This window comes from Acinonyx jubatus, chromosome D4, assembly GCF_027475565.1.
Source record: "Acinonyx jubatus isolate Ajub_Pintada_27869175 chromosome D4, VMU_Ajub_asm_v1.0, whole genome shotgun sequence".
Classification (NCBI taxonomy): Eukaryota; Metazoa; Chordata; class Mammalia; order Carnivora; family Felidae; genus Acinonyx; species Acinonyx jubatus.
The window spans coordinates 82,925,168-82,944,345 of record NC_069391.1 but is presented as its reverse complement, the minus strand read 5'-3'; the positions used below and the strand labels follow the sequence as shown (position 1 = coordinate 82,944,345).

The following is a 19,178-nucleotide window of genomic DNA, read 5'->3' as shown; positions in this document are numbered from 1 at the left end:
TCCCAAATCCATGAGCAAATCCTGCTGGTTCTCTCTCCGAAACGGATCTAGAACGAAACCGCCTGCCTCACCACCACACTCCCACCCTGACCAAACCACTGCCACCTTCTGCAACGATTATGACAACTTCTGCCGCCCCCCCCCCCCCCTCCACCTTCATCCCTACCGTCTGTTCTTACGCAGCGGCGAGCGTGATCTTCCAAAACCACAAAACAGTGTCACCTCTTCACTGGAACTCCATGGCTTCTCGTGTCACTTGAAATAAAAGCCAAAGTGCTCGCGGTGGCTTACAAAGTCCTACACCACGACCAGGCCTCGCCGTCTCTCTGATCTACCTCCTGATAGGTCAGGACATGGAAAGGGGAAGAAATGCTTCCCAGCTTTTTGACAAAGAAAGCCATTAAACAGCAACACAGGAAAATGGAAGCTTTCCCTGTAATCCTCCACCACACACGGCCTGTTCATACGTTGCAATCCGCAGGAAAAGCAGACGAAAACTTTGAACCGGGACTCATTTAAGCGGTACAGAGGTTAAGCTGGTCTTGAAAGAAACTGAAGAGGGGTGACTGGGTGGCTCGGTCAGTTAAGCACCCGACTCGGCTCAGGTCATGATCACAGTTTGTGAGTTCGAGCCCTGCGTCGGGCTCTGTGCTGACAGCTCGGAGCCTGGAGCCTGCTTCGGATTCTGTGTCTCCCTCTCTGTCTGCCCTTCTCCCCCACTCGTCTCTCTCTCTCTCTCTCTCTCTCTCTCTCTCTCTCCCTCCTCTCTTAAAAATAAAACATTTAAAAACAATTTTTTAATGTTTTATTTCTGAGACAAAGAGAGACAGAAAATGAGCAGTGGAGGGGCAGAGAGAGAGGGAGACACAGAATCCTAAGCAGGATCCAGGCTCCGAGCTGTCAGCACAGAGCCCGACGCGGGGCTCGAACTCGCAAACCACAAGATCATGACCTGAGCTGAAGTCGGACACTTAGCCAACTGAGCCACCCAGGCACCCCTCAAAAACACACATTTTAAAAAAAAGAAACTGAAGAAAAATTTAATTTAATGGACAAATGTATACTTTAAACATTAAACCTACTGCAAACCAACCAACTTTTCTAATTACTTACAAGTCCCCACTTAGATCTTCCAATCACACCTTACTAACTCAACCGATCAAGGATCTCAACTCAAACCTGACAGGAGTGAGAAACGCAACTGGTTGATGGCCAGCCTCTGCCACCTTGTCACAAGTGAACCCACTGCTGCCCCTACCCCCGCCCACTGCACCCTGCCGCCAGCCTCAGCCCCACTTGGCAAAAGGGCCTCGCTGCCCCAAGTGCTTCCTGCTTGTGTCAGTGCTGACGGTAAAACTGAGGATCCATCGTTCCAAGAGATAACGCCTAGGGTGCCCTTGGTGGCCCCCAAACACAACTTCCTCTTCCCTTCCACCTGCTCTGTAAACACTGCATGCAACGCAGAAGCCCCAAATACCAGGCGCTTGGAAGTCATGAAGCCGCATGTCTTTAAAAAATTAGCTGACATGTAGATTTTCTATGAATTCACGTTCTCCTGCTCCATGGCAACTGGAAAGCAGAGGTTACTGAGTTTCACTGCGGCCCTTCCCAGCTAAGCCCCTCCTGTGGGAAGCTCCACCCTCCTGATTAATTAGTGGTGAGTGGGCGGGGCGCCAGACGTCCAAGTCTGAGGCCTCCTCTCACTTTCAAGCCCAAGTATCACCAGCGGAGTTGTAACCAATCCTCGCGGTTATTCACACAGTCTTTCCCTCTGAGCGCTGGTCCTTCCGGTCCTGGACTGTAACCTCTCTCCTTCTGAGCCTCTGCCTTTGCTGCCATAAATTCAAAAACCCCCTGCTCCTCCTCAGAGCTGTCCCTCTCCGCTCTAATAAATTTCCTCTTATCTTTTTATCTTCCTGCCCTGCTCTGAATTTACACCTTTCTCTCAAGAGTGTGAGTGGCTTCTGAAAATATTCCATTATTCCAGGAGCAAGAAGCTCAGGCAATTTCTTCCTGGAAGTAGGTTTCGCTCCTAATTTTCTGTACGAACGTTTCTTTAACTGCTTCATCGCTAAATTCTGTACTGACTCCATCAGACAAGGAGTTAGGATCCTGACCCTTTAGGCTGGTATTTCTTTACAGAGCGAGCTCACTTAAAAAATAATACCTGATTCATTTATTCATTCATTCATCCACTGGCTCAACCAATCAACAACAAATAAAAGGCATCATAGCAGGTAAAAAGGTATGTAACATGTGTTCGCTGTCCCCAAAGAGCTTAAAATCCAGAAAAATACATAGAATCAGAGACAGTAAGAAAGAAGGACCATATGGGCATACGTTCTATGGTATGAATATTTATAATACAGAGTTGTGTTTGTACACTCCTGACAAGAAGAGTCAAAGTAAAAAAAAAATCAACGTGTACTTCCACCCGTCTATAGTTCAAAGTGATCGGTTCCCTTGTACTCTATATTCAACATTAATGAAGTCCTCTATTTCATCTTGGTATGGCAAATAAAGTATAAATTGCCCACCTTTTTTACACGTGTTTTGAACTTGGAAATCAAAGCATGGTTCTGATTCTCCTTCCCTAAACACTTGCTTTACCAAGAGAGTCAAGTTATTTTGTAGACGGTCAAGTTATTTTGAAAACCTCTCTTTTTATGTAGCACAGGGTGGGTTCCAAGAGTCGATTTACCACCACACCACTTGCTACTGCCCTGATTTCTACTTGCTGCCTTGAATGTATATGCGTCTCACTTTCCTAGGTCAAAAGATAAAGCTTAAATATAAAGATCTTAAAAATGGGGTCTGGAAACACAGCCGCCATGAGAGACCTGCCCATCTTCAACAGTGTAAATACTGGGGAGAAGGTTAAAATTGAAGTTGAGGAACTGTGTATTTCAAAGTGCTTTGGCTCATTAAAGTCATTTTTATTTTAAAGCCTTTATACCAGAGTTATTTGCATTGCTACTGCATAAACTCTGAGGCCTATGGTATTCAAAAATGTTTTATTATTCTATTCGCTCCCCCAAAAGATGAATACGCCTTCAATTTGAGAATGGAAAAGTTTTGGAAAACAGGTATTCAGTACACAGAAACACTTCGCCAAAAATGATCAGGATTTGAACCACGCTTTCCTTTGAGTTTGTATTTCATATTGATCCTCCTGAAAATATATCTGTTAGCTTCTGATGGGAGGGAGGCTCTCACTGTATTCTTGGCACTCCAGGCATTCGGAAAAGAATCATGTGGTATTAATTTAGAGAAGCAAAAACATCCCACAACTAAAAGCTGTAAAGGATACTCACAGAGGAGGCACAGTGATCTTCCAAGGGCTCCTGACCGGCAAGCCCTCGGAGAGGCCCAGAGAGCCGGCCTTGGACGCTCGGCCTCCCTCCACCCCAATCCAGGCTCTGCACAACCGGGCACCTACCGCTTGCTTTGGCTTCCGAGTAAGAGGGGCCGTCCTCGAAAGTGAAGATCTGGGACACGCTCTGGCCCAGGTAGGAGGGAGGCGGGTAGTAAGAATGCATTCTGTACTGGGAGCTCATTGCGTGGCGGTTCTCTGAGTTCTTCATCTGCTTGAGAAAAAAAGAAAGGCGACGTTGAGCCCAAAGCTGCATTTTACAATTATTACAAGACCTGCCTATAAGGGGAATAGCCCACTGATGCTGGGAGTATCCTCAACCATGAACAGAGCATGGACCGCAGCTATACTAAGGATGTGTGCCTCCTCACAGTGCCTCTTCTATCTTGGGGTCCCTACTAGAGCTCCCCTAAAGCCCCACTTAGTCACATGATAATTAACCCGCACTAACGGAAAACACAGCAATAGAGAGGAGACAGCACGGCGTAGGAGCTGGCTCGTCGCTGTAACTCCGTCTAACTTATTTGGCCAGGAGCCTCATGTGTAAACCTGGCATCTTACCTTGGGTTAGCTCACGGTATTCAGAGAAAAAGAATATTTTAGAGGCGCCCGGGTGGCTCAGGTCATGATCTCACGGTTCAGGAGCTGGAGCCTGCTTTGGATTCTGTGTCTCCCTCTCTCTGCCCCTCCCCTGCTCGCGCACGGTCTCTCTCTCTCTCTCTCTCAAAAATAAGTAAAAATATTTTTTAAGAGAATGTTTTTTAAAAGACAACACACAAAGCATGTGTAAGGGTAAGCTGTTGTCATCACGATGGTGATGTGCTGGATACTGTCCTCAACGTCTGTTCCCACCCTGTTCCATGCTCTTCCTGCAGCAAGAAACCCAAGTGTGGGATCTCCGCTTCCCAGACCCTCCTGTCACCAGGGTTCTGGAGGTGATGCGGATTCTGCAAACCGGACATGCAGTGAGACATGGAGGGCAGAAGGCAGGCACGTGCCGTCCCCTCCAGCAGCGGTGGCAGCCAGCCTCAGCAGTCATGTGTCTTTATGGCAACCGGACTCTGTCTTTGGGACAGTGAGGCAGCTTTTAACTAAGCTTTTTGACCTCTCACTCAAAGACTTAAAAGGGGCCCCCCTTCTGCTTTCTCAGCACTTCCTGGCCATTTCCACAAACATGGAGACCTGTTCTGTTTCCCGTATGGCCCCTGGAACAGACACTGAGCTTCACACATGTGATCGTTATCTCCCCAGCAAGAACAGCTAGACTTCAATGATTTATACTGCATTTAAAAAATTAAACTTAGGGGCACCTGGGTGGCTCAAGTCAGTTAAGCTTTCGACTTCAGCTCAGGTCATGACCTCAGGGCCTAGGAGTTCAAGCCCCGCATCAGCTCTCTGTCAGCACAGAGCCTGCTTCAGATCCTCTGTCTCCCTTGCTCCCTGCCGCTCCCCTGCTCACACGCTATCTCAACAATAAACCAAAAAATTAAATTTAGGTGACATTAACTTTATTTAAAAGTCAATTTAAGGTAACGTTCAGGAAAAATCAATATTGTCCAAGGATTAAAGAGTAATTTCAAAATCATGTCTTTCAATCAAATAAATCATACTAACATGACAGAGGCTGGCAGGGTTCCTCAAGATTATCTATGAATGTTAAATTTTGGGACAGTTTTCCAATTACTACAGGCCTACATGTACTTTGAATGTTTGACACGGAAAGGCCAGAGTTCCTAACCTTCTGTCTGCCGATTTGAGAAGCTCAAGGGACTCATTTTTGCCCCTCCCAAGTGCCCCCCCCCCCCCCCGGCACAAATGAATGCTCTGATGGGCACATTACTTCTTGGAGAAGCCCAGAAGACTCTATTCTAGTTGATTAATTTCTTTCAACTGAAGTTTTCTGGGAAGTTCCCTTTTCTCTTTCCAGTTTGTTTCCCTGAAGCATATGAAACAGTATCTCTCCTAGCTCAGTCACCCAATTTTCATCTTCTACCTTCACCTAAGTCCTTACTAAGAGGGCAAGCAAGCCATACTTGGAAATAGGCAAAGGGGAAAAATTGGCTGCCCTTAATGAGCAGCCCACATCAGGAGAGCAATTAAGGGGCCATGAAATCATTTAGGAGGGTGGTGACAATCAGCAGTCACCTAACTGCACAGCACCCAGTTATCAGTTAAACCAGTGCATCCCAGGGCTCTCTTACTGGGCATGCAAATGGCCTGAGGCTAAGTGGATCCTGATTCAGTAAATATGGGGCGGGGCCTCAGTCTGGCACAGTCCCAGGAGATGCTGATTCTGCTGGCTCAAAACTCTCACTTTGGTGACCAGGGACTAGAGCAAATGATACATTCTCTCCTACTTCACACCCGTAAGAGGCCAGCAACCAACACGGTTTACAACCATCAACTTTCCGCTTGAGCTGAGGGAGGATGGAAACGAAGTAAAGAGCACTTTAACTTTTCACTGTTTTTCTTTTTATACGTGAGATTCCTCGGCGTGAAAGGAATCTTTTCGGGGGTCTGCCGCCATCTAGAATCGCTGCAGTGGTGGTAACAACCTCAAACAATCTTCAAACCCTCAAATAGCCGTTTCTGCCTCTACACACTTCCCTCAAGTCAATTACACAGTCTAAGTAATGAACACTGAATGGGAAGCCAGGGGTCAGTTTAGGAGCACAAAGCGCCATCACACACACAACGAAGCCTCCTCACCACCCACTCCAGGCACGGAGCTGGTGACATCTCCCGGTGTGACAACATCTGCAAGAAAAATGCTTTTCAATTTTCCCAGTGTACAAGTAAACCGACAGTACTTGAACCTGCTGGCTCTGCAAAATGCTGGATTTTTTTTTTTTTTCTTCGACTGGGAATTTGTATAAAGCCTCTTTTCAAAACGTTTGAAAAATGTTCACTGTGAGTCTACAGCAGGGATCAGCATGCCTTTTTTTTTTTTTTTTTTTTTTTTTTGGTAAATGGCCAAACAGGAAATATTTTAGGCTTTGCAAACCGCATGGTCCCTAGACAACTGGTAAATGAATGAACGTGGCTATGTTCCAATAAAACTTTATTCATAAAAAGGCACGCCTGGGTCACAACCTTCACTCCCACTGGAGGAGAGGGAGGAGATCACCTAGCACTGATGCCTGGGCTCCACCCCTAGAGTGTCTGATTTCAGTGATCTGGGAGGTGGCCTGGCCTTGGGCTATTTCAAAGCTCCCCAGGTAATTCTAATGTAACACCAAGATTGAGAAGCAAGTGTCCTAGATGTACTGACATATTTCCTACGCCCCAAGAAGTGTGAAACCCCAACATCTCCAGTATTAAGTAAAAAAGGCAAAAGGTTAAGTCTGATAGATAGGTCAACTGCTGCCAATTTCAAGTTGCATATTATTTGAAAAGAAATTCAAATAAACTGTAGAGTGTTTTTCCTCTTTCAAAAAGAGCTTACTGAAAGATAAACACATTTCAAACCCATGCACGTCTGTTTTCCTTTAATGCCTCTTCTGTTTTTAGAAAGCACCTGATAACAAGGATTATTTGGAAATAGAAAAGGACTGATTTGATCTCAAACATTCGATTTTCCTAATGAATCCCAAGATCACTGAGCTATAAAAGACTGTGAGGAAAAGAGATACAAAGGGTCAGACTCCATTTGAGGTTATTAAAATGTGAATTTTCTGAAGCCATTTATCACTTCAGCCACATCCAACATGAAGAATAATCCACAAATAACCATCCATGTGATCTCTGGACATAAGGCTGTAGACTTGTATGTACAGCTGGCTCTTGAACAGGACAGGGGGTCAGGGGTGCCAACTCCCTGTGCAGTTGAAAATCCACATATAACTTCTTACTCTCCCCAAATTTAACTGCTAAATAGCCTACTGCTGACTGGAAGTCCCACCCATAACATAAATAGCAAATTAATACACATAAACTGTATTCTTAGAACGAAGAAAGCTAGGAGAAAGAAAATGCTATTAAGAAAACACAAGGAGGGGCGCCTGGGTGGCTCAGTTGGTTGGGCGTCTGACTTCGGCTCAGGTCATGGTCTCGTGGTCCGTGAGTTCAAGCCCCACATGGGGCTCTGCTCTGACAGCTTGGAGCCTGGAGCCTGCTTCAGATTCTGCGTCTCCCTCTCTCTCTACCCCTGCCCCACTCATGCTCTCTCTCTCTCAAAAATAAATAAACACACAAAAAAATAAAAAAAAAGTAAAACACAAGGAAAAGAAAACACATTTACAGGACAGTATTGTGTTTCTCACAACAAAGTCACACATAAGTGGACTCATGCAGTGCAAACCCCCAGTGCGGTTCAAGCGTCAACTGTAGTATTTCTAAGTCCATTTGTTACCCTCTGAAACCTGAAGCTAAAATCGAATTGTGATTTGTCCAGAAAAAGGAGTGGCAGAATGAGATTTAAAACTGTATATCCTGGGCACCTAGATGGCTCAGCTGGTTAAGTGTCAGACTCTGGATTTGGGCTCAGGTCATGATCTCATGGTTCATGGGTTCTAGCCCCATGCTGGGCTCTGCGCTGAGAGTGCAGAGCCTGCTTGGGTCTCTCTCTCTCCCCCTCCCTCACTCACGTACTCTCTCAAAATACATAAACCTAAAAATAAATTAAAACTCTAGTTCCCTTCTAACTCAAAAACAAACGAACAAAAAACCACCACAACCTTGGCTGCTTTCGGATTAGACAAATGGGTAAAGGAGGAAATGTTGGGGAAACCTGCTTTACTCTAAGCCGGTAGTACTCAACTGGGGGCAATCTGTCCTCCAGGGGACACCTGGCAAAGTGGGGAGACACTTGTGAGTCACAGTTGGGGGGGTGGCGAGGAGAAGGGTGTGCTGTGGCATCTGGTGAGGAGAGACGGGGTGCTGCGATACACAGGCCAGCCCCGCACAACAAGAATTATCCCAGCCCCACATTTCACGGAGGGCCAAGGGTGGGAAAACCCGCTTTAGACTAGCCTAGTCCCCGCCCTCCCTGCCCTCCCCCACACCTCCAGCTGAAACAGCAAAGTTCTACCGAGGGATAGAAGTTGTACAAGTTGCACACAAACGAGAGGAAGCGTTCAGTTCTGCTTAAAGGATATAATTTTTTCCGCTTCATGCAGTGCTACCTTGTTTCTTCTCAAGATTTTATTTTTTATTCCTTTAAATTAAACACGCAAACCAAGGAAAACCTAACACCCCAGTATTCCGGTGAATTACGACTCCCATGATTATTAGCATGTGCTAGCCGGCCAGCAAGAGGCATGTTTTATAATCTTATTACCCACCCCAAGTCTCTGAACCAGAGTGTGACCTACAGATAGGAGCTGGGCTGGCGGGGAACGTGCATGATGCTAGTATTAACCCCGGAGGAAAACCTAAGAGCTTTGGGTTTTATTTTATTAAACCGTGGAGGACACGCAGCGCAGTAAATCTGAACCACAGGTTTCCTTTTTATATACCGTAGTCACCCCTTTTTTATAGTAACAATAAAATCCCAACAAAACGTACAAATATTAGACCCTACTTCCTGTAAAAAAAAATAAAATTCCTCAACAGCACGTGCCGGTTGTCCGGGAGCGCGTCAGCCAGGAAGAGTCTGGTCTTACCCCGAGCCGAACACTCCATCCAGGCAACGGCTGGAAGAGGTTCGTGAAGACCAAACTGTGGGCTAGCTGTTCACGGAGCGTGGCTCAGCGGCAAAGCAGAGCTGGCCACGAAAGCGAACAGACTTCTCGAGAACCGTACGGGATCAAATTCCTAAGCGCAAGCTCCGATATTTAAGCCAATAATGAGAAGATGCCCTTGGCAGTGACATGTGGCTTGCAGCCTTTTAAGTTGCAAAAGCCACATGTGGGATGGACCTCTGGTTTTACAAACAGAAACGTTTTTATGAAAAAAGTCAGGGTTCTTCACACACTGTGGAACTGCAGGTCTCCTGGTGATGCTAAGAGTGAAAGCTGGGGGGTGACTTGCACCCTCATTAAAGGATTTCTTTTTTTTTTTTTTTTTTTTTTAATGTTAACTTATTTTTGAGAAAGAGAGAGAGAGACAGAGCGTGAGCAGGGGAGGGACAGAGAGAGAGAGAGGAAGACCCAGAATCCTAAACAGGCTCCAGGCTCTGAGTTGTCAGCACAGAGCCCGACGTGGGGCTCGAACCCACGACCTGTGAGATCATGACCTGAGCTGAAGTCAGACGCTTAACTCACTGAGCCACCTAGGCGCCCCTCTCCAGTTTCAGTATAAGCTTCTTTCCAAACCATCCAGAAGGGATGGCTGTTTCCAGGCTCACGTGATGGCATACTGTGAGCCCTCCTCGTTCACAGACCTTACCTGCACGGGTGCTTGACCCAAAGGGCAAGTGCCCGTTCACTTCCTAAAATGCACCTCATTCATCCTCTGCCATGCCACGCATCACAGGTGGCAAGAATTATTCTTACCATACGGGCTGAAAGTGATCGCTCTTACGCACCCATTTCCGAGATTACTGAAACATTAACATGGCAAATGCTGACGGACTCTTGACACGGCGGACTCCCTCAGCCCATCCTCCCCTCTTCCCTCCTGGTCTCTCCTGTCCTCTAGGGCTTTGTCTTCTCTCGCCTGCCTTCCTTAACTTCCTCCACTGAATCCACCTTGCCTTCTCTCCTCAGGGCTCATTCGGAATGCCCTTCACCCCTCCCCAGCAGGAGGAAGACAAGGGGATAGCAGGTGGAGATTGGCCTTGAGCACACTCAGGCCTCTGTAAGAGATTCCCGCGAAGCCTGGGTGGACCCCTCCGGTAAAATGAGGGGGAATGGGCGGAGTTTGAGGGTCAGCACTTAAGAGGCTGAAGAAACTAGAGCTGTTCCTCCAAAAATGGAAGGAATGTTCATTCCTCAGAGAGGAGGGGGGAGAGAAGACAGAATAGGATGACCATGCAGTATGGCAGAGCGGACAGGTGGGTTAAGAAAGGATACATCTGAGATGCTTGAAGCTGTGAACCCCACGATTCCCACGGCTCCAGAAAGTCTGTGACACAGGCAGAAGCCAATGAAGCTTGTGTAAGTGGGCTTTCTCAAAAAGAAAGGAAGGGGCAGAGCTCAACGTCTGAATTAATGCCAGATAGATTTCAGACACATGAGCAACAGCCATAAGATGCACCAGGGAAGCAAGTCTTCTGTGTTTGGAAACACAGAACCAAAACTGATCACAAGAAGAGAAAGCAAGCTTCTCCCAACTCCCAGGAGGTACTGGCGAGGGCACAGAAGATTCACACCACTCTTGTAGAAACTTTAAGGGGTGGACACCTGACAGGATATTAGGATCACAAGTGCGTTTATCAGTGGTCCATTATGCTTGTCCTGATTATACAAAACAATTAAGACAGAAAAAAAAATTAAATTTTTTTAACTTGTGTTGTTCAATTGGTTGTTTTCATTTTATTTTATTTTTTTCAACTGCTTGTTTTCACCACCTGCGTCTGGGTGCTGATAGAACAAAGTTTACTCCTTGGAGAGTATTTTCCAAAATGCAGCACTCTGACCATCTGTGGGCCCCAAATAATTCAGCAGGTTGCAAGCAGCATTTTAAAAAAATAACAGTACAGAAATGAATGGAATGAAACAGAGTAGAACAGAAATCTGGCAATTCACTGTGCACAGTATGAACAAGAGATGCTGTACGAAAAGTTTCATTTTGTGCTTACATGTCTGTGTAAACAAATACTGGATCCCAACGTAAAACATTTCTTACTGTGGGTCTCCACCTAAAATGCTTGAAAGGCATTGATTGGTATATAAACCTGGTGAAAGGAAGCAAGGACTTTCAAAACTAGGTACCCGGGGGCGCCTGGGGGGCTCAGTTGGTTAAGTGTCCGACTTTGGCTCAGGTCATGGTCTCACAGCTTCCAAGTTTGAGCCCCACGTCCTGCTCTGTGCTGACAGCTCAGAGCCTGGAGCCTGCTTCAGGTTCTATGTGTGTGTCTCTCTCTGCTCTTCCCCTGCTCGCACTGTCTCTCAAAAATAACTAAGCATTAAAAAAAAAAAAATACGTACATATCAGAAAAAGCCCAATTTAAAAAATGGTTCCTTTTCCTACAACCTGGAAAAATCCAGATGCATTTAAGGGGGCTCAGAAAACAGAGAGGAGAGGTCTGTTTGCAGACAGTCTCTGGCCACAACGAGCCCAGTGCTTCCCTCATTTTCCCAAACTACACATCTATGCAGGATTATCTAGTTCCTGAGTCAACACTTACATACGCTTTGATTCACAAATCTAAAACACAAACGCTGACTTTCCAAGTGAAGTCCTACAGAGCCAGACAGAAATGCATCATTTACGTAAAAGCTGATAGAAAATACGGCTTCAGTAAAGTAGCTGGTGGAAAAGGGCAGGAAAAGGTCTGTATTTTTATTTCGGGGCTGATAACCAGCCAGAAAGAGGACTCTCCGTTTTCTCTAACACGTCACGTCTCTGGAAGCGTTAACAACACCTCGTAAGAAAAGAACTGGGAGCCTGTGATAGTGACATTCTTCAAGTAACTTTCTTGAGAAAATGTTGCTTCTTGACCACAGAACTAACGGACTTTCAGAGGAAGAAAGTAAATTTATTGAGAGATACTACAGAGACCTGTCCTGTTTCTCCTGAGTCCTCAAAGTAAAATAATCATTAGCATAAGAACTGCTCAGAGGGATCAAGTAACTCGTTTCCACTCATAAAGGGATTAAACAGAGAAGCAGGATCCAAACAAAGCAAATCCGCCCTGGAAGCTTCTACACTAAACCTCGCTTGCTTTTCCCACTTTAAATTAAGATGTCTGCTGATTATGAAGATCTACTCACTCACTGCCTTTGGCTTTTACCCGTTCTTCCTGTTTTCACTGCTCCAAGATCAAATAAACTTTTTTGAGGAGGGAGTCTGAAAATAAGAAAACATGCCTATAACCACACATTCAGGAACTTCGATTTTAGGACGGAAGCATTAGAAGCGTCCATATCTGTTCCCATTTGATGGACAAACTTAATTAACCTTTGCTACTGTGTTCCAACCTACTGTTTTAGACAAAACTGGTGACCCACAAACAATATGTTTCCATCAGAATCTCAACGGCGGTGACACCAAGAGATATAGCCCTATCAGCAGTATCGGGAAATAAGCCACTTGGATTAGCTGCTCTAGGAAATATGGATTCTATTCATGTCACACATGAGCTGTCAGAAACATTAGGATACTTTTAGCATAAATCAGCAGTGTGAAGGGTATCTTATGAGTGCTGAACGTGATAGACGGCTTGGAGGGCAAGGGGAGACCGTCTGGGGCCACCTGCTACGTGTAAGCACACACATATACTCACATACTCCGCCGGAGGTGGTATTAGAAATTCAAACGCAGGCTGGTGACGGTTGAGGCGCATACCCAACTCACGGGGGGTTAGTGGCACAGAACGGCCCCTCCGGAAGTATGATGGAGAGCCCACCTCTAAGTAACCAAAATGACACAAGAAGGACCAAGAATCTGTTTCCCTAAAGCACACAGAAGGTGGGGGAGGGGTGGCAGGGCAGGACAGGATGCAGAGCCATAAAACCATGCTTAAGGACCAGATGTTTAGTCATTTCGATTTGGTTAACACTGTGAAGACACAGGAGTGTCCGCTTTCTCTAACGTCAAGACTCTGAAAATACTATTTAAGACACGCTATAACTAACGAGGTCTCATGAGACCTATCATAAGACGTAAGGAAACATTGAACAGCTCTCAAGGCTTCTTGCAAGGGAAACCAAGAAATGCATATTGCCCGCTAGGAAGGCAGAGATACAATGGGAGAGGACGTGCCTCTATAGTCAGGTAAACCCCAGTTCAAACTCAACCCGCTTTCCCCCGCTTAGCAGCTGTGTGACACCAGCAAGTGACTTGTCTCCCGGAATGTCCACTTCCTCATCCACAAAAGTGGGAGCAATCCCTGCAGGCTATGTTAAGGGTTAAGCGGGACAGAAGATATGAAAGCTGTCCCTGTGACATCTGTCCTGTCACGCCTACACCCTCCCTTCCCCCAAGGGGGCGTCCCTCTGTGGGAGCATCGGTGGGATAGTGGTGGTCACACTCAAGGACCCCACTTTTGAGATGCTACCAAGTAACCCTGAGCCCTTTCACAGGTATGCCAGGGATGTGGTCACAAAGAGGGAGACAGACACACCCCTGGATGACATACTTAAGTATCTTAACTACATAAAACTTTTGCTCGGTATTCAAAAGAAAACTCCATTCTCTCAATTTTTTCTACTTTTCAAATCTTAAAAAGTTGAAAATCTACCTGTTTCCTACGCAGCCACTGTTACATACAGAGTGAGAGAAACAGAGAACAAAGAATGTTCCTTCAGGTTTTTAGAGTTTAGACCATTACTCAAGACAGGAGATTATGTGTCTTCCCTTCATTCTCCCGGGACTGGCTGATAAGAACTACTAACTGCCCAAGATAACGCTTGTGAGAAGGAAGGTGATGAAAAGGTGTGAGAAACAAAACAAGGAGGTCATCCCTTTTGCCCTGTTTCTCAATCTTCCTGTGAGCCCGCCTTCCCGGAGGGTGTGGATGGCCAGGGTGATGTCCACAGAGCACGGGGAGCAGCCTGTCCCGAGTGCAGGCAGTGAGGGGGTCTCCTCTCTGCAGAGAATGTTTAAAAAGTAATGAAACTCTGGGGTGCCGGGGCGGCTCAGTCAGTTAAACATCCGACTCTTCATCTCAGCTCAGGTCTTGATCACAGGGTTGTGAGTTCAAGCCCCACAAAGGGATCCGCACGCGATGAAACTCACTAAGTCAATCTGCTCTGAACTGTCACTATCCGATGGCAATTCCGAACAACAGCAGTGATGAAATCCTGGCCTCACCCCACCCTGCCCCCAGCACACCACTGCCCGGGGACCACATCACAGCCCTCCCCAGACTCCTCCAGACTCCATCACAGCACCATCAGAGAATTGCGTGTATCCTAGTTCCCTGCGTGCTAGGACCTGGGGGGTGAGGGAGTCTAGCACAGTACACAGCTCCGGGGGCGGAGCTAGTATTCAATACATGAATTGTAACGAATGAGTGAATGCATTTCTTCTACATGCTCTGTAACATGATAGAGATTTCTCGATGGTAATTTTTTTAAGATTTTATTTTTAGGTAATCTCTACACCCAACATGGGGTTCAAACACATGACCCCGAGATCAAAAGTCGCCATGCTTTACCAACTGAGCCGGCCAGCCAGGTGCCCTCGAGAGTTTTCATAACCTTAGCCTTTTGACCCTTCTACTGCCATATTCCTAATATACTTTTTTTAAAAATAGGGCAAACCAGCCTCTGTTATGCATTCCCCTGATTTTGGGCTTTATTCAATTAATGAGGGACACTTAACCGGCCATGTACAAAATCTGTCTCACATTCACATCTGCTTCGGGGAAAAAAAAAATCAAAGCTACCAGGGAAAACATCAACAGATAAGATTTTGGCCACTGGCCCAACCAAACCAAATCTGAAAGCTTTCTAAAACTGTGATCTAATTATCTGGTTTTCAAGCAGATTACAGAATCCCCAAATGATGTATTATTTACTAACTTGATGCCACTGTGTCAGAGATCAGGTTGTGTAACAATCTCCCAACAGACTGATCATGTATTTCTTTCTGCCTCCGACTGAATAGGGAGTAGTCCCCGGGTTATGCCAGTCCATTGCAAAGTTCTCCAACTCAGTCCGGACCAGACTGAACTTATAATGGAAACGATGTACCCCAGGGCTCCTAAAACCCAAGATGACACTCCAGCTGGATTGTCTGGATGCCACTGGACCGCTCCAGCCAGGCTGAGAAACAACCCATCAGGATGTTCAGGACCAACCCCAGCCCAAGATATTCTCAGAGTCAGAGCCGTCTGCCTCGGGGCCCAGGTTTCCAGAGCCCAATTCTGCTTTCTTCTGCCAATCACACGTTTTCAACCCAAATGCTCAAAAGGGCCTGGCCCGTGCCCTGCTGCAGTTAGGAGAGATTCCTCAGCTTACCTCTCGCCATCTGTCTGGCGTCAGCATCTAGAATGCCCACCACCTCCCTCAGCTCTGTTCCAGACCCAGGGTCACCCAGCAGTACTGTCACTGTGGCCCCAATTCCTGCAAATGAATGCCCTCGCGGAGGGATCCAAAGCAAGCAAGCCATCAAACGTTCATCATCTGTCAAACAAAACCGATTCTTTGAGTAAGGATGTAATCGACACCAGCTGACGGTCGTCAGAACCATCGCTTGTAATCGTCTAAAATGAGACCAAACAGCAGCTCCTTTGTGAAAGTGCGTGTGAGCAAGGTGGCAGTTTAGAGGCCGGGAGACAGGACTGCACTCATCCAGGTTGCAGAGCTCTGGGGAGTCTCAGGAGCACCCCCCCGCCAACTGCTGCTGGTGCCCTCAGAGCTGGTGGCCAACAGAAGCTTGCTCCCCTCAGGATTGGGGGCGTGTTGTAAAGGCCAGGAGCACTGGAGTCATTATTTCTCCTTGAAAGAGAAGAATCTCAGGAAGAAGTGTGCTGCACAGGAGAAAGTTCTAAATATGGCCAAGGTGTGACAGGCCACTTAAGGGAAAGTTCATAGTAGAGGCCATGTGGGCTCCAAACCTGGAGAAGCCGCACACCTTCCTTTCACTGGCTTTAAACTTTCCAAGGTGCGGGGCGCCTGGGTGGCTCAGTCAGTTAAGCCTCCGACTTCGGCTCAGGTCATGATTTTATAGTTCATGAGTTCGAGCCCTGTGTTGGGCTCTGTGCTGACAGCTCGGAGCCTGGAGGCTGCTTCATGTTCTGTGTCTCCCTTTCTCTCTGCCCCTCCCCCTCCTTCTCAAAAATAAACATTAACAAATAAAATTCAAACTTTCTGAGGTACGTAGTGACTTGTATGTTTTCTGAAACAGAAGATTCTCCAAGACCGGCCCTCCGACCCAATGGAGTCCTCACTCCACTGGACAGACAGCAGGGCCTACTTGGGGTGCATGGGAAGGGGTCCCACAGAATGCTGGGCATTCACAGGGCTGCTGTAAAAAGGAAGAAAAAGACCAAAGCACTCTCCCTGTAAAGAGTCAAGCTGAGCGTTAAGTCGACACAATCGCTAAACGAAGCAGATGAAGACCCAGGGAACTTCGCTGTTGTCATGGTGACACAGTGACAGACGTTTCCAGACTCTGTCTGGACTGCAGAGACTGGCATGATGTAAAAGGGAAAGAGACGGGGAGGGGTAGGGACGGTGCTGCTGAGTGAGGGCATTTGCACAAAAAGAAATCCTGCCGCCTAATAGGATTTTATTTTTACAAAATGTTAGAAGAGCAGTCGCAATAAAAACAATTTTTTTAAAGTAAGCTCTACACCCAATATGGGACTTGAACTCACAACCCTGCAATCAAGAGTCACATGCTCTTCTGACTGAGCCAGTCAGGTGTCCCTAAGAGCAATTTTTTAAACTGAATAGCTGAGCTTTAAGAAAAACTCACTTGGCCTGGGGCACCTGTATGGCTCAGTTGGTAAGAATCCAACTTTGGCTCAGGTCATGATCTCATAGTCCGTGGGTGCGAGCCCACCGTCAGGCTCTATGCTAAGAGCTCAGAGCCCTGAGCCTGCTTTGGATTCTGTGTCTCCCTCTCTCGCTGGCCCCCTTTCCCGCTCATGCTCTGTCTCTCCTTCTCTCTCGCTCTCAAAATAATAAACATTAAAAAAAAACAACAACAACTCACTTGTCCTCATTTTCCTCATTCCTCTGTAAAACCGGCACAGGTAACATCCTGCACAGATGACAGTGAACCGCTGGACACATTCCCAGTAAAATGAGGAACAAGAGGACACCAACATCCACGGCTAGTATCCAAACTGAGTATCACGCCAACGACATGTACCAGAACTGGAGGTATACAGGGGAAAACGGCTGTACCAATATTCTCCTGTATCTGACCCAGATACCCCAAAATAAGCAACTAGAAAATTATTAGAATTATAGAGATCACAAAAGTGGCCAGATACATAATAAGTATACCCCATCATAGCAATGGAACCTGTAATACTTTCTCAGTTTTAATTTAACTTATTTATTCTTATTTTGAGAGAGGATGCACGCATGCCCGGGAGAAAACATGCACATGCGTGGGGGAGGGGCAGAGAGAGGGAGACAGAGAATCCCAAGCAGGCTCCATGCTGTCAGGTCAGAGCCCGACACAAGGCTCGATCTCACAATCCGTGAGATCACAACCTGAGCTGAAATCAAGAGTGGGATGACTTAACAGACTGAGCCGCCCAGGCGCCCTGAACCCGTTAACACGTTCAGTCAACATAAACTTACATCTTTCTGATTCCCCTTTAAGAAACCTAATAAAGGGTGTTAGCGTTTACAGGCCAAGGCCATTTACCGTATCTATTTTAATTACCTTTTCCTAAGGTAAGAAATTATCTTAAATATTTTAAACTATATTTGTTCTTATAGACTCTCTTGTGTCTGCTTGCAAGTTTTGTCAATTTTTCTTTCCAGAGAAAAAAGGCAGTTAGTGTCCATCCACCAACAGACAGCGGCCAATAACCAGCTTGCTCGCAACAGGGAAGCCTAGGCGAGATTAACCTGCCGGCACGTTTGGATGACAGTTTGGAGCAGACAGCCTTGATCACAAGGCTCTGTACAGAGAGCACGTGAGCAAAGGCAGACAGCCCAGCTGGGGTCTGGCTCTCCTATAACCAGCTGTGTTCCTCAATCACTTCAACTTTCGCAGCTCACAACTATCCAGGAATCTGAGGTGCCCTGATGCGCATCATCCTGGGGTCCCTGACAGTACAGCTTGGTGGTTGAGGCAAACCCAGAAACTTATCTGAAGTCTGCTTCATCTTAAAAACTCAAATGGTGGTGCCTGGGTGGCTCAATCGGTTAAGCGTCAGACTCTTGATTTCAGTTAAGGTCATGGTCTCACGGTTCGGGAGTTTGAGTCCTGAGTCAGGCTCTGTGCTGACAGCACGGAGCATGCTTGGGATTCTCTCTCTTCCTCTCTCTTTGCCCCTCCTTCCCTCTCTCTCTCAAAATAAATAAATACACTTAAAAAAAAAAAAACTGAGGGGCGCCTGGGTGGCACAGTCGGTTGAGCATCCGACTTCAGCCAGGTCACGATCTCACGGTCCGGGAGTTCGAGCCCCGCGTCAGGCTCTGGGCTGATGGCTCGGAGCCTGGAGCCTGTTTCTGATTCTGTGTCTCCCTCTCTCTCTGCCCCTCCCCCGTTCATGCTCTGTCTCTCTCTGTCCCAAAAATAAACGTTGAAAAAAAAAAAAAACTGAAATGGGTTTTGCATTCTACTGCCTTCTCTCTGATATGTTTTTTAAATTTAGGAATATCTTAAAATAATGACTATGACTTATAATCGTCTCCCTGGGAACAAGAGCCAGGTCTGAGCCACCTGCAGCCCCTCCAGGACCCTCCAGGGCTGCTGTCCCCCACACAGCACACGCTCCAGAAGTCACTTCCTCTCAACCTTTTGGCTAACAGGTCGTTCTCATGCTGAGCAACGCTAATGAAAAGAGGAAGCAGTGTGGAAACAGGGGCCCCATCAGGCTGCTCGCTGTGGGACAGAGAATATTATATGGTGGCTTGAACTGGCAGGGGCTTTTGTTAAGACCCTGCCTGATGCTTTGGCCCCAGCCAATCAAAGGTACTAGAGCGCCATCCCAGGAACGCTCACAAGGGGCGCCTTCTCTGTACTCCAAGCCCAGATCCCAGAATCTGGTTTCCTTCCTGCCTGGAGCTCAGTTTCAAACCCAGGGTTACGGAGGTGATCCCCAACTTTCTGCCTCATTTTCCAG

The 19,178-nt window shown here is 46.7% G+C and overlaps 1 protein-coding gene across 2 annotated transcripts in view; it reads right to left on the bottom strand.

The window, feature by feature from the left end:
- Positions 1–19,178, bottom strand: part of DMRT1 (doublesex and mab-3 related transcription factor 1) — a 111,652-nt gene that overhangs the window by 41,291 nt on the left and 51,183 nt on the right. The window contains exon 4 of one of the 2 annotated variants that reach the window (XM_027041098.2): positions 3,440–3,587. In XM_027041098.2, coding sequence (XP_026896899.1) covers positions 3,440–3,587 — 148 coding nt within the window. The remainder of the gene's footprint in view (positions 1–3,439; positions 3,588–19,178) is intronic. The other variant, XM_027041099.2, reaches the window with a different exon arrangement.